The sequence below is a fragment of the Rhinolophus sinicus genome, linkage group LG04, assembly GCF_036562045.2.
Source record: "Rhinolophus sinicus isolate RSC01 linkage group LG04, ASM3656204v1, whole genome shotgun sequence".
NCBI classification, from domain to species: domain Eukaryota; kingdom Metazoa; phylum Chordata; class Mammalia; order Chiroptera; family Rhinolophidae; genus Rhinolophus; species Rhinolophus sinicus.
The window spans coordinates 168,843,263-168,858,354 of NC_133754.1; the positions used below are offsets into that span (position 1 = coordinate 168,843,263).

At 38.8% G+C, this 15,092-nt stretch overlaps 1 protein-coding gene across 2 annotated transcripts in view; it reads right to left on the bottom strand.

The window, feature by feature from the left end:
* The window catches only part of SVEP1 (sushi, von Willebrand factor type A, EGF and pentraxin domain containing 1), a 164,134-nt gene extending 149,331 nt beyond the window's left edge, over positions 1-14,803 (bottom strand). For both annotated transcript variants that reach the window (XM_019749534.2, XM_019749535.2), the window contains exon 1: positions 13,959-14,803. In XM_019749534.2, the coding sequence (XP_019605093.2) occupies positions 13,959-14,489 (531 nt within the window). In that variant the 5' untranslated portion in view covers positions 14,490-14,803. The remainder of the gene's footprint in view (positions 1-13,958) is intronic.
* Between the last annotated feature and the right edge of the window lie 289 nt (positions 14,804-15,092).

Consider the following 15,092-nt stretch of genomic DNA (forward strand, 5'->3'; position numbering starts at 1 on the left):
ATGGGATTTCTCTGGTCCTTTGTGCACAGTCGTAACTCTATATGCTCTAACTTCTGGCAACAACAACAACAACAACAACAACAAAACTACCCTCTTAGAGCTCTTTGTACCCTAGTCCAGCTTCCCAGGAGAAAGAATATAAATGATCCATTTTAACTTCTGAATTGCCACCTCAATCCAAATAGAAAAGGACAACCGTCACAGGGGGACAAGTGATGAGGAGGAGAATGGGTGTGGTTCTTCGTGAAAATGATTGTTGATTGACATGGACTACAGGAAACATGAGTTATAAAGAAAAGGAAAAATGTAATGCTATGACTAGACTTATCTAGTAGAAACAATTGTTTTAGAAATTTATCGGGTCAAATTTCCTTCTAAAAAAGCACCAAATTGCCAGGAGATCTGGTGTACAGATTGGGAGAACTGAAGTATAAAAATAATACTGAGAAAGTAGAAAAATGCAATTTATGATTCAAAACTATTAGGAAACAAATGTCTTTTTTTCCAGGTATTTAAGAGTAACTATAAAGGAAAAGTTTAGCAGGCGTTTAGAATATATGAAAGACACAGAGACTCTAACCCTTAAATTGCAAATATTTGAGCTTCAGCAAGAACCCAACTCTAAAACTCTTCAAAAAGCCAGACACATTTCAAATCAAATGTATTGACACGTTGGGGAGTCAAAGGGGTGAGAGTTCAGGAGAGATTTTAAGTCCATGATCTTATTGCATATTTTATTTATTATAGTTATCCTATATTTATCAAAAACACATTTACATGTGATATATATTACTATTCCAAATAAATGACATTTGAAAGCTTGTCTTTTCTTTTTTTGTTTTGTTTGGTAATTTAGTTTTTGTAAATGACCACATCAATTACCATTATAGAGCAAATAATTCTGCATATCTTTTAAAAAAAAATTGAAACTAAACTGCAAATGATTTATGGTTGAGTTCGCACACATTAGAATATTTATATGTATATACTTAAATTACCAAGGACTTTAATAACATTTACATATATCATTATTCAAAAGTGTTGACTTTTAAAACTACTTTGACTATAATACAGTCTCTATACAGACTATATAATACAGACTATAATACATTTAGTGACAGTGTTTCTTAAATAGGCCTTGGATATATAAATGAATCTAGTTATTACCTGAAGTACTTGAAGACAGATTTTTCCAAGTACTGACGATCACAGAGCTGACTGCTAAAGCGAGCTTTCTTTACCCGAAGAAACTACTAAAATAGTCACAAAGATTTTTCTTTTTCATTTGTGAAATGGGATAGCATATGAAAAAAAAAAAAAAAAGAGGAAAACTATGATGCAAGGGAACACTGAGTATCCCAGATTAGGATAAATTAAATTTAGTTGGAAGACCAAGTTTTGCACTGAGGTTTGGCATAGAAATTTATAAACTTAAGTTTACGCTGTATGGTATTTTGAGATAGGGACTAGATGTACTAGAATTAGGAAAATGGATTTTGCTTGAGTTGCATTTTTATTTTGATAAAGGGTGCCAGGTTGTGTACTGACCTTGGATTAGAGGAATCTGAAAATTCAGAAAACTTGATAAATGAAGAGGACAGAGGCAGATGTGTTGCAAGTAGCAGACATGATCTCCCACTGCGCTTCAGTGGATTGGTCTCTGTAATGACTGGTAAATACATCTCTTAAGGTACATGAGGTGGGAGATGCTAGCCAATGTGATTATACTGTATAAAATGGCATCTGAGCGGTAATTCCCCATCTGAGAGGTAACTGGGGGTAAGGAGGTGAGGGGTAAGGGACATCACTTGGGGTTACCAGGCACTTTATAGAGAGTGTTCATTCAAACGACAGTCTCCAAATGTCTTAGTCCTGTGTCTTACTTGGCCTTCTGCTTCATCATTCACATACCAAAGTCCCCCTCACGGTTGCCCCCTCTGACTCATGTCTTTTCCATAAACTTCATTGGTGAATATGTATCAGTGAGTCTTGCATCTACTAGATCTTCTGATAATATAGCACAGAAACAGTATATTACATGAAGGTGAAGAATTTAGACTTGGGCCCCGATTGCCTGGACAAAATTTCTGAAAAGAACTATCCTGCTGGGACTTTAGCCACCTCTGCCCAATATTTTCCGATATTAGGTCTTTTGCCTTGAAACAACAGAAGAAAAAGGAAATGTCAAAAGAGCAAAAAGTGACAGGAAGTAAAGAAACAGTCCCTGGTGCTTTCTGTGTTTGTGGACTACACATGCTGGCCCGTGTGTGTGTGTGTGTGTGTGTGTGTGTGTGTGTGTGTGTGTGTTCTTTGGAGAACTCACCGTCGTTCTCAGTTCCCACTTCCAACAGTGTACTCACCACTTCTTACTACTGGAGCTGTCTTGCTTAGTGGACAATCAAGGGGCTCAGCTCCAGCTATTTCCCATCATTCTCCTTCACCCATGGAAAAGTCACACATCCTTACTTTGCTATTGCAGCCTGCTCCTCTGAAGACCCCTTTCTACCTGTAACAAGCAGACACTGCAGATGCCCCCCAGATTCCAGCATTCGTGTCTCTGTCTGAGGGCGTTCTTTAGCCTGGAGACTACTCTGCTGGGGAAGTGAGAATGACAGAGACCACCCTCCAGGGAGCAACTCTCAACAGTGACTGATGGGAGTTGGTCTATAAATAGCCCCCAACCCCTCTCAGTTGTGGTAACTCTAACGGTTGAATTCTTCAGTGGCTCCCTGTGTTCCCCAGCGAGAGTAAGCACCGGTTGCCTTTTCTGCTGTTGGTAGCCTCCCTTGTCTCACTTCCCTACTCTCCTCTCGGTGTTTACTAGTATCTCCTCCAAAATAAGCTACTTGCACTTGAATCCTCACCTCAGGTTCTGCTTCTGGCAGAATTCAACTTGAGACACTGGTCGTGTCTCTGGCTGGCTTTGTCTCCACGAAACAGACACAAGGGAAAATCAAGGCTTCCGCCCAAGTACAATTTCCAACCAGTACAGAGAAAGCTGGTGGGCCGTTCCCTTAGCTGCTGGAAGAGGGAAGCGCTCCATGAGGTTTGGGAGGGATATGCCTTTCAGTGTCAACACTGCTCTTCCCAGAGGTCCCAATGTCTGCTCTGTTTCTCTGTCTCTATTTTTCTCTTGCTTGCCAGATGACTGGTGGTATAAACTAGAACAGGGTACCAGCCGGGGAGCATGGGGAATAATTTTGGAGGGCCTATTCAGCATAGTATCCATCACCTTGGAGGCCATGTACAATCTCAATTGTTGGTGGCTCTTTTTAAAATGTGGACTACTTATTGCTTCTTAGCTTAGGCCATGGGTCCTGGTGCCAAATCTGGGACAACAAAATTCCACATAACATCCTGTTGCAGATGAGTATTTAAAATGCAGATTTTACTACTATTAGATACAAAGAGCCTAAACTTTGGTATCTTTATTGCTAGGAAATTCCAACAGTAACTGCCCAAAATCCTCATTTCTGGAACAACGATTAAAAGTCAAGCATGCATATTTTGAAGGAAATTATGACTAAAAAGAGAGAAATCTTGGCTAGAAACAGTACTGTGAAAAACACAAACAAATAAAAATTGCTTAATTTCTTTCAAAGTCAATCCTAGATGCATCTGGAAAGGCCTTGAAAATCATAGAGCCTAGAAATAAAGCCTAGAAAATAGGATTAAAATGATGAGGCCATAGTGGCAGCTACGAGTGAACTGGTATAGGTCAAAATGAGTGAGCCATGTTTAAAGAGATGCTGATATCAAAATACACCATCACACAACACATCTGAATGTGCCTGAACCTTCTCCATCAACATCAGGCAAACAGACTCCTTTTTAGTGCCTAGGACAAAAATCACAATAAATAAATGAAGCTTGAACTCTAGAAAAGGAGAATTAATTGTAGAAAATGGGTCCTTTAGGCAATTTTTTCATTTACGTGTGATACCATTAGTTAAAGAACATCTTTCTTTCCTGATAGTGTTCTTATGATGAGTATTACCAGTGAGCATCAGAGACTGACAAAGCAGAGGGTCAGCATCCTTCTCCATGTGTGACAGCCAAAGGAGGGGCCACCTCTCAGCAAGGTGATGGAGTCGGTCATTTCCACCATCCACAGCCTCAGCACCCTGCTCTGTGTCACCTCTTGGCCAGCTGTCTGGGCTCCTCTCCCTCAGTGAATTCCTACATGCTGCTCATCAAGCAGTGAAATAATCACTATCATCTATATGTGTGCAGCTTTTAATGTGAGTCTGGATTCTCAAGATCCTGTGTGACACTAGGAGGGAGGAGAGGGACAGCGGAGGTGAGGAACATGGTCTGTAGGATCAGTGCTTTCAACCCAGCACAGTTTTCCAATTACTAGTGGAGTCAATGCTACAGCACTGGGCATTGGACAAAAAAAAAAAAAAAGATTGAAATTGTTTCATTTCAATTTCCTGATAATAAACTAAAGCATTGTTTTATTCCTTAAACAGAGCTGTATTGTGGAATAGAATGCAAAAGTTCTCATGAATACTTAAGATAAAACCTGAGATACAAAAGGAGTGTTACACTTGGGACCAATCACTTCAGGCTATGCCTCTAGATGTCCCAAAGATATGTCTTCAATCACTTGTGCCCAGGTAGACAGTGATATTTCACTTCCTGGTGATATACATTCATTATAATTAATTTTTCAAATGCAGAAAAAATTGATATATTTAAATAGGTAAATATACTACCTGTAGATAACTACTATTAATATTTTGACATTTTCTTTGCAGTTATTTTTTTGAGTGCATATATTTTATGAAATTGGCGTCTTATAGATACAGTTTTATATACTGATGATAAACACACAGTTTCAGCTCATTTACTCCAATATTTGGAAAATGTACTACCTCATGAAATAGTCTTTAAATATGATTTTACTGACTACAATCTATTTCAGTATGGATATGTTTTTATTTTATTAAGGTTGGAACTTGTGGTTGCTCCCTCTCGTTTCTAGGTGGAGTGTCAGCCATCAGAGCTACGCTCTGGGCCCCCTACACCTCCCTTTCTCACTCTTCCCTGCAGAGGAGGGCTTCCTCAGCCCTTCTTTGTCCCTCTTTGGCCTTTGACTACCTGGAAGGAGTCCGTCTAAGTTTTACAGAGGTAGGCATCTATGTGCCCAACCTCTCCCTGGGGGTAAGTCAATCTAATCTAAAGCTTCAGTATGAGGAAGCTGTGTAATCTAAGCCACACTCTCCATGACCAATATCTTTGACATAAAAAACAACAACTCTATTTTGTATTAGCAACCAGTACATCTTATGACCAGGCGCAACAGGCTAGACATTAACAATGAATGGTATTACGAGCGTTTCAGCAGGAATTAAGGAAACAGTGCCTCAAACTCATATAACTCAAAATATATTGTACATACTCTAGCAATAACTTACAACTTGCAAAATACCCAACTTGGACTTTACTTAGTAAATGACAGTAAATTTGCTAAGTAAATTAACTTTACTTAGTAAATGACTCAATCATTTAATAAGTTCTGCTAAAAACTTCAAAACCTTTCCGTTCATCTTACAGGACATCATGTTTCCTTAATTTTGAATACATCTATCACATGACACAAGGTAGCTAACAATAATTCAACATACATAGTAACTATACTCTATCCTTAAGTTCATAGCTTCGACATGTATCGCAGTTATGAAAGAAATATGTGCTCTGAATTTGAAGAATCTCTATCGCTTAACTCTCTACATATAAAACATCAACTGCTTGAATGACCTCATGAGAAAGACAAATGGCACAGAAGACAAATTCTTTAAAAACATTTTCATAAAGATTGATAAGAAAATGCACCTACTAGTGTATTGCAGATTTCATTTTCTCCCCACTATCACTCATTGCAAGGGATGCACTGTAATAACATTCACACACTACAACAGCAGCTCTCACGGAGTTTTCCTATCCACAATTGGCCTCTAAACCAGAGTGGGTTACTGTATATAAGCAGATTCTGTGCCAGAAATCCATTTTTCAGATGGCCTGGGAAGATTCGGAGAACAGTCTTTAAAATCTATGGGAAAGGCAGAGACAATAGATAACAGGAAATTCCTTTTAATGCCGAGGTCTCTTAACCTGACAGTTTACTCTAGAAAAGTCAAAGAAGAACCGGGTTTTTCTGAGAAATGCGCATTTGGATTTACAAAACTAACAATAAAATATTGATTTTATTTTATAGTATGCATTTTTTCCCATCACTCTCAGTATAATCTTTTATTTGGGAGGGAATCCCATGTTATTTAGAAGCTTCTGGCTTCTGGGAAACATAGGAAGTATCTGTTGCCAAGTTTAAATGGATTGCTCTGGAACTCTGATATTGGATAGTTTTTACTAAAAAAGTATAATCTACCAAAAGGATTAAGGTAGTTTTTAGTTAGATATGGCCGGATTCTTCCACCTTAGCTAGGCCGGGACAACGCCCTTTGAGGAAGATTCAATGCAGTGGTATTTCTAGACATTCCCTTGGTTAGACACACACTCTTCCTGACACACTGGTATGGGCAAGACCACTTGTCACTTCTTCGGCACCCATCCTCTCCTTTCTCTTTAGCAATAAAGTTTCATAAAACTAAGGGTGACATGAGACTAAGATTCCCCCAATGAGACTTATGTGGAAGTACTGTGTGATTGCCAGAGAGTCTTCTTAAAGGGAGATGTGACTGTCTTTGCCCTTTCCTCCTTCCTGGGGTCTGGAATAAGGCCTGATGGTAGAAGCTCCAACTACCTGAGACCATGAGGTGACCTGAACATGAGACAGCAAAGAGATGAAAGGAAGGAATCTGGATCCCCGAAAACATCACAGAGCTGCCATATTTGCTCTGAATTTTCTCATGTTCTACTCAAGACTTAATTTGAGAGAGAAATAAATGTTTACTGTGTTTAAGTCAGTGGTACTTTAGGTTTTCTATTACATCCAACTAAACCTAATCCAGGTTAGTTCACTGGGTTAAAAAGGAAGCTCAGAAGACAAACTACAAGGAATTATACCATCTCAGAGTCTGCCAATGATTGGTCCATGCTAGACCATGGAATAGCAATCAAGGACCACATAATAAAGTTCCAAGTACCAGGCAGGGACTTTGATGAATTGAGAGAAATCTCACCCAGAATTGCTACATATTCCAATCTGTCGAGTAAGCCAAAAGCTCAGATTTTTTAAAAAAAATGCTAGCTCCTGATGTAAAAATGTCTACCAAAATTAAAAAATATATTGAATATACATACATATTTTAAAACACATAAACACACACTGATATATGATTACTATACATACATACGTTGAGGGCCAATTGAAATGTACCCACTGGAAGAAAATGGCCCTATAGCCTTGGTTTTTGTCCTCTGAGTTAGACCATTTGGCTTTACATCTTACGTAACACTTTTGCAGCTCTGGAAATGGAACCCCTGACTTCTCCCTGGCTTTTGATCCAACTCAACACATGGAAGTAACATAGTAAATATTGGGTGGGAGTGGAGAATGGGGTGGAGCGGAGGAGACAGACCAGATGACAAGTCAGAAGACTGGACTGACTCCACCTCTAGCACTTCCTTAGCTCTGTGATTAGCATTTAGTTACCTAACCTCTGCTAGTATTGATGCCTTTTTCTGGAAAACTGATTCTGTAAAATCATAATATGAAAGCACGTTGTAAACTACAAATCATTTCACAAATTAAAGGTACATCGGGTCAACGACAAATATATTAAACAATTCTACTTCATGGCCACTGTTAAGAGAAACGCTCTCTGAGTACATTTGCATCACGAGGACACAGAGGGTGACTTTCCTATCCTCTGACCACAGAAGTGAAGCAGGACAGGTCAGTCTGCCCTCTCTTTGTCTAACCTTCACAGTCTCTGACTAAGTATTCTCATATGCATTTCACCCAAACATAATATAATATTGGCACCTGATTATGATAAGTGTCTTTAACAGTAGCAGTAGGTTATAGTCTTAAAATTACGACAGTGTCCCGTATGCTGAGAATAACAAAACTAATAAAATACATGCAAATGATAGACTAAGAAAAAATTTGAATTCAATATTTGACAATTATTCTCTCTCTCTCTCTCTCTCTCTCTCTCTCTCTCTCTCTCCCCAAATGATAAATTTTAGTACCATTCTGCCTGGGAAATATACATGAGGTCTGGATCAATTGTATGCACTGAGGATTCATTCATTCATTCATTCATTTATTCCCGCTTCTGATGGGTTTACAAAAGAAGTTCCTATATAAGACCAAGGCAATAAGAGCATTGTTTAAAAGTTTAAAAAGCACAAAACAGAGAATGTTTCCAGAGGTACATGTAGAAATATATCTTTTGTTAGCACTATATTTTAAAAACTATTGTAAAAAAATTACATATATATGTATAATATATACATATATATGTATATATGTGTATATATATTCAGCATCAACAAAGAATTTAGCTTCTGCAAGTGAGCAATTCTTAACATCTAAATGATGCTCTCAGTTTGGAACAGTTGAATTCACTGCAGATTGTATGACTCTCCCCACACTTTCCTATAAGAAAGTAGAACCCAACCCTCTCCTTATTTCTTCAGCATTTGGACCATCAGAAGGGCTCCTGCTAAGGCTATTATTGGTTTACTGTATGAAAACAAAGTGGCCCCAATTTTATTCATCAGGGTTTTAATCTAGTGGCATCTCACTCATCTTCAGGTTTTATTTAAAAAAATAAAAACAAAAAACAAACAACAACAAAAAAACTTAAAAGCAGATGCTTTTCTTCCCCGTGAGGCTGTGAGAGCAGATTCCTCTCCATGGACCAGTGTGGACATATAAAATAATGCTCTTTCCTTAAAGCTAGGCAGAGCTTCTGCCTATCTATTCCCAGTCTTCTAACCATCTATCGCTCAGGTTTTTGGCGAGAAAGCACATTATCCACCAGAGGATCACATTTCTGGAACAATGAAGAAAGCAGAATTTTTTTCCCCCAAGGGAAGCTTCATGCTATGTTGTTTAACAGATATTTAGCCAAAGTGAAGTGGGAGGGAGGGGCTCTGATTTTATTTTGACCTGAAAGACTTAGGAGATGGGGAGTCTCGCATTCATACGGGCCAATCAAAAATGTTTAGAAAAGAAAATTTATAAACACATGGTTGGAGAAAAACCAAGATGAAAGGTTGTTACAAAACACTCATTCCCTGGAAAGGAAAAACTGAAGAGCTTTCCATTAATTTTGTAAAAGGTTTTCATGTCGTTAAGTTCCAGGTGCGAAATCTTTCTCCCATCCTATTGATTGTGTCTCTGGAAAAATGTGTGCTAACTAAAGATTTTACTGCTTTAGTCTTTGCAGTCCTTGATGACTGCTCGGGGTGGTGACAAAAAAGGTCTACAATGCAGTTTCTCCATTCAAATAGAGTGTGATAACAGTGTCCACACATATACTCCCCATCGAGTTGTATAATTCCGACACCAAATAAAAATTGAAGCAACACTGTTATCCGTTTTTCTTTAGTCTATCATATGTGTTGAAAGATAACAGCAAATTTCACACTGGTAAAGGAAATTCTACATCTTGAGATTGAGCAGTAACTGTACTTGTAAGCGTGTATTTATGTATATGTTTGTGTTTGTGTATTTGTCTGCCTGTGTTTGTGTCTGTGTATAGTTGAGTAGGCATATAGTTTCAAACGGAAAAGATGTGAAAAATGATTTTTTTCTGAGGAAAGTAATTAATAATCTCAAAAAAGTCCCTCCGATTTTCAATTTCACATAAAGGCCAGATCACAATTGGTTCCAATATTACCATTCTGCACACACATGAGAATCTGATGAATTGCCTTATTTCCACGATGAAATATATAGGTTTCAGATCTAAACCCAAACTATACATACAGCTTACCATTTTTAAGCTAATCCTGCGATGAAACACGCTTGCCTGATCTCTATAGAAAAATCCATATTCAAACCTCTATGAGCGTCATTTCTAAACACTGGTCACCTTCTATGAATTTTCTCCAAATACCATATTTTAATTATTCCTAAGAATACACATCAGAGACTTGGAAAAGTTACAATAAAGACATGTAGGCTTCCAGGTTAGACAGGGACTGAATCCAGCTGACCTTCTCCTGCATCTTCTCATAACCCAACCAAAAATAAAAGAAAAATAAGGTCAGGGGGAAGTTTAGTTAACACAAACTTCTGTGAAGTCTCTGCTTGTTAGATTACAAATGGATCCAGACTGAAGAAAGGCACTGGGAACCTTGTTGGCAATTCCACTTTCCAAGACAGGATGTAGTATTTGGAAGGAGAAAGCTGAAGACAGAGTAGGTTTTGAGGCAAGCAGTATGTACTCGACTCATTACCCATTTAAATGTTTTAGATCAACAGTACTCACAGGCCCCCAAACCTGGCCAAGCCAAACAGAGGAGCTAATATATGGCAAGTTTTCCCTTGATGTAGTGAGGTTCTTCTCTGATGGAGTGGGCAGTGACATCAGGACGAAGGCCAGCCATTGGGACCTTATGAGTGCTTGGAGTGGAAACCAACAGAGAACTGAGCCTGGCATAACTACCTCAACAAACAGAGAGCATCTTTAAGGCGTTACTTTATCTCTTAAAGGCAAAAGTCTTTCAAACATCAAGAGAAACCAAAAAAGCATAAATGAAAAGAAAATTAGATTCACTAGATTTATAAAATGATAGCTGCTATCACCATAAACAAAATTAAAAGGCAAGTGAAACACTGAGAAAAAAAACATTTGCCTCATACTGAGCAATGGACGATTAGCATCAAGATTTAAAGAGCATTTGGAAATCAACCAGAAAAAGAACCACACTCAAATTAAAAATGGAAAATAATCCCAAAATATTTAAATATTCAAAAAGAAGAGCTATATATGGTCAATAAAATATGAAGAAAGTTTTCAGCCTCACTAATAAGGAAACGCCATTTAAAATGAGACTCCATTTTTCACGTATAGAGTTGGAGAGTCATGTTCAAATGACACTAACCTGTGTTGGCTGCCTCCTAGGTGCTCATACAGGCACTGTACATAGGAATGCAATTTGGTACCAATTTTCTGCAGAGCAACTTGGCATATATATCAAAGCCCATAAAAAATGGTCATACTCTTCGATGCAATAATACCTACCACTTCAGAAATTTGCATTAGGGAAATCTTTCGAGATACGGGCAAAGGTTTAGTCACACAGTGTTTTTTGGTTTGTTTGTTTTTATTTGTTTTTTTGTGTGTTTTTTTGGTAACAGCCTAAATATGTAATAATAAGTAATTACATGATAAAAATAAAGGTACACTCTATAGTACAACACTGTGTGACAATGGAAAAAAATGATAAAGTAGAAGTGATTTCTTATGATGGAAAGAAAACTGAAAATATGGTAGAATAGAAAGTCAAGTTACAAAAGAGATTGTACAACACAATCCTTTGTTGGGAAAACATTATTTATGCATGATATAGGTAAGTGTATAAAAACATACCTATTACCTAGACAACTGTAAAATGTCAAGAAGGGTATGCAGCAAAATAGTGTAGTGTATTTACAGGAAATTTTTCTGATTTTATTTTCTACAGTAAACATTTAGTATTAGTAAAATAAATTGTATTTAAAAAGAAAAGAATGAATCAGAGAATTCACAAGAATCTAGATACAGAAGACATAGTAAATAAATGAATAAATAAATTTTAAAAATTAACATTTCTATATATCAAAAGTAATTGTTTAAAATTTAATTTGATAAGAAGCCATTCATAATAGCAATACTGAATAGAATAAATCTAGGTCTAAATTTGGAAAATATATGCAGGACTTAATTACTAGAAATCTATAACTTTACTGAATGATATAAAAATGGCTCGTTATAAATGGACATACCATATTTTTTATTATACTTGGAGGATTATTATTATAAAAAGTAAATAATCCCAAACTTAATTGAAAGTTTTCTATACTGAAACTCAAATCATGGCTGGTTTCCTTTGGAATATGTGAAAATGAATTAAAAATTGATATTAATTAATAAATACATAAGAGTTTAGTTTTTTAAAAAATAGATAAGGAAGAAAGAATTTGCACTACCACATATTTGAATATATTCTAAAGTTATAATAATTAAGTCATATTTGCAAAGCTTAAAAATAGTAAATAGATAATAAGATGGAATATCCTATTATCCAGGATAATAAAAAATTAACAGAAAGCCAAGAGGAAATCAAATACTCACAAGAATTCAGTGTGTGATAAAAGTGGCAATTAATCAAACTGGGAAAGGATAAATAGCTATTAAGCAAATGATAATGAGACAACTGGTTAACTATTTATTAAAAAATAATGTTAGACATTTTTGTCATACCATACACTAAGTTCCAGATAGATTAAACAGTTAAATGGAAAACTATTTCTCCAATTTGGGAAATGAGAACACCATTCTAAGAATATAAGCAAATACAGGATCTCAAGGGCAAAGTTTGATAGATTTGAATACATAAAAATTTAAATCATCCACCTAACATCACTGCAATGAGCAAAAGTAAAAGGCAGTGAACTGGAAAAACATTTGCAGCATCTACAAAAAGAATTACCAGTCTTATAATATGAAGAGCTCTTACAAATCATTAAGGAAAATAAAATACATGTGCCATAACTGCAATATGGGCAAAAATTATGATTAGGTAATTATCAAAGGAAAAATATGAATGACCAGTAAATATACTAGGAAATGGTCATCCTCAATAAAACTAAACAAATTGAATTTGCTACACTACCTCTATTCACCTATCAAATTGACAAAGATATTAAAAATACTAGTACATGTCATGGTGATGACCATGTGGCAAACTTAGCACTGTGATACTCTCCTGGTGGAATGTAAATTTATATAACCTTCCAAGGGAGAATGGACAATGTGTACCAAGAAATTTATAAATATTCATATCCTTTAATTCAGAAACTTTATAGAAATTCTTCCTAAAGAAGTAATCAAAAGGGTCCACTAATGCTTGTGTTTATTATAACTCAGTTAATAAAACACCTGTGTCCAACAATAGGTGACCGGTAAAATAAATTATGGTGCATGTATTCAATGGAATAGTATGAAACTAATGTAGATACATAATATCTATATTATATCACCTATATTATAATAATATAGATCATTTCATGATATAACAAATGAAAATGTAGATTACAAAACAAGAAGAAACCAATTTGGTTAAAAGTATGTACAGCTGTGCATACAGGGCAAATGTTCAACAACATGTAAACAGCGGCTTAAGGGTAATGGGATTATAGTTTTTTCCTTTTCCTTTTTGTTTCATTATTTCCACAAACTTTGGCTTGTTATTATGTGTCAAACATTTCTATATGTTCCAACGTTCTTCAACTGAGTACGTGTTACTTTGTAATCAGAAAAAGTTAAATTTTGTAAAAGCCCATCATATAGAACTGACTTCCTCTTCCAGATGCTACAAATCTTGTAAAGGACTCAGACAGCATGCAATGAAATGCATATTGAAAGCATAAAATAACCTAAAAGAGAATTGAGGAAATATTCAGGTCACTTCGCGTCTTACCTTTAGAGTCACTTCATGAAACTCACCTGTTCCAGCTTGGACACGGTCTGTCCTCATAAGTGTATATGTGGAAAGTATTTTAAAGACCACTTCCTAAGAAGGTCCTCAAAGATGACCACTTAAGGAGCCTGACATCTAGGTAAGCGTTTAAAATCCATTATCCCATGGGACCATCACAACAATGGGAAGTGGGTATGACTCTGATTTTGTGCATGGGGACGGTTGACTTGGAGAGGTTGTGGCTTGCCCAAGGTTGAACCTGGGGATAGAGCTGGGCAGGCTGCAATAGGTGGGAAGAGCCCGGGAGGTGCTGGGCGAGGGCCGGGGTCCGCGAGGGGCGAGTGCCTTACCGCGGCTTGCTGGAAGGCGCCCTTGGTGTAGGTGCCGCCGCCGCGGTAGGTGATGGCCGGGATCTCGCGGCTGAGCAGCGCGCACTTGTGCTGGTGCGCGCGGCGGGAGGAGATGTAGTCGACGCGCGGCACCACGTTGTTCTTGGACGAGAAGGTCACGATGGCTACGCGCGTGGCCGTGGGCACCACGGGGAAGTCGGACAGCAGCTTGCGGACGAACTTGAGCTCATTGAGGAAGTTGGCTTGGCCCACGCTGGACGACTCGTCCACCAGGAAGACGAGCTCCAGGCGCTCACTGAGCTCCCGCAGTCGCCGCACGCGCCGCCGGAACGCCTGGCCCAGCCGCTCCACTTTGCTCTCGGGCGCGTCCTCGCTGGGCGCGGGCGCTGCGGGCAGTCTCCCGGGGGCCCCTGGCGCGGCTTCGGGGAAGAGGCGGAAGCTGAAATTGCGCGACGGGGCTATCTGCTGAAAGGTCGCCCAGCCCGAAACGAGCGCCAGACCCCAGCAACAAAAGGCCAGGCGCGGCCACATTGCGCTGGAGACGGAGCGGCCGCCCGGGAGCGCAGGCTTCGGCCCCGGCACGGAGATGCTCCGCAGCCGGGCTCCTGGAGGGGCGTGCGCAGCGCGGGACGGCGGCCGCGAGCCTCAGCGCCTTTTCATCTGACACTGGGGACACAATCCAGACTCCTCCGGCAGCGTGGGGACTCGCAAGGGAACGGTGCGCGCTCTCTACCCCTCTCTCCTCCTTTCTCTCTCTGAAGCCTATAAAATGTTTGAAGGAAAGGGGGCAGTCAAGAAAAATCTCCCGCTTCCCTCCCTCTCTCCCTCCTCTCTGTCTCTCCCTCTCCCCTCTGCTCTCTCCTGCCTCTATCTCTGCCTCTATCTCTCTCCTCCCCCTCTCGTCCTCCTCCCGGGACCAAGCCAAAGACTTGGAGATTCCATGACACCAGAACGCCGCGTCTGTCAGGCTGTCAACATGCCCTCAGCAAGCGCACCAGCGCCGAAGCCCTGATTGATCCCATATGTCTGGCAGGAGCTGCAGAGGAATTCACTGGCGATGGATCCAGATACCGGGAGTGCCACAGTAATTGGAAACATTTTGTAGAGGAAAACACACACACGGACTGGCCAGGG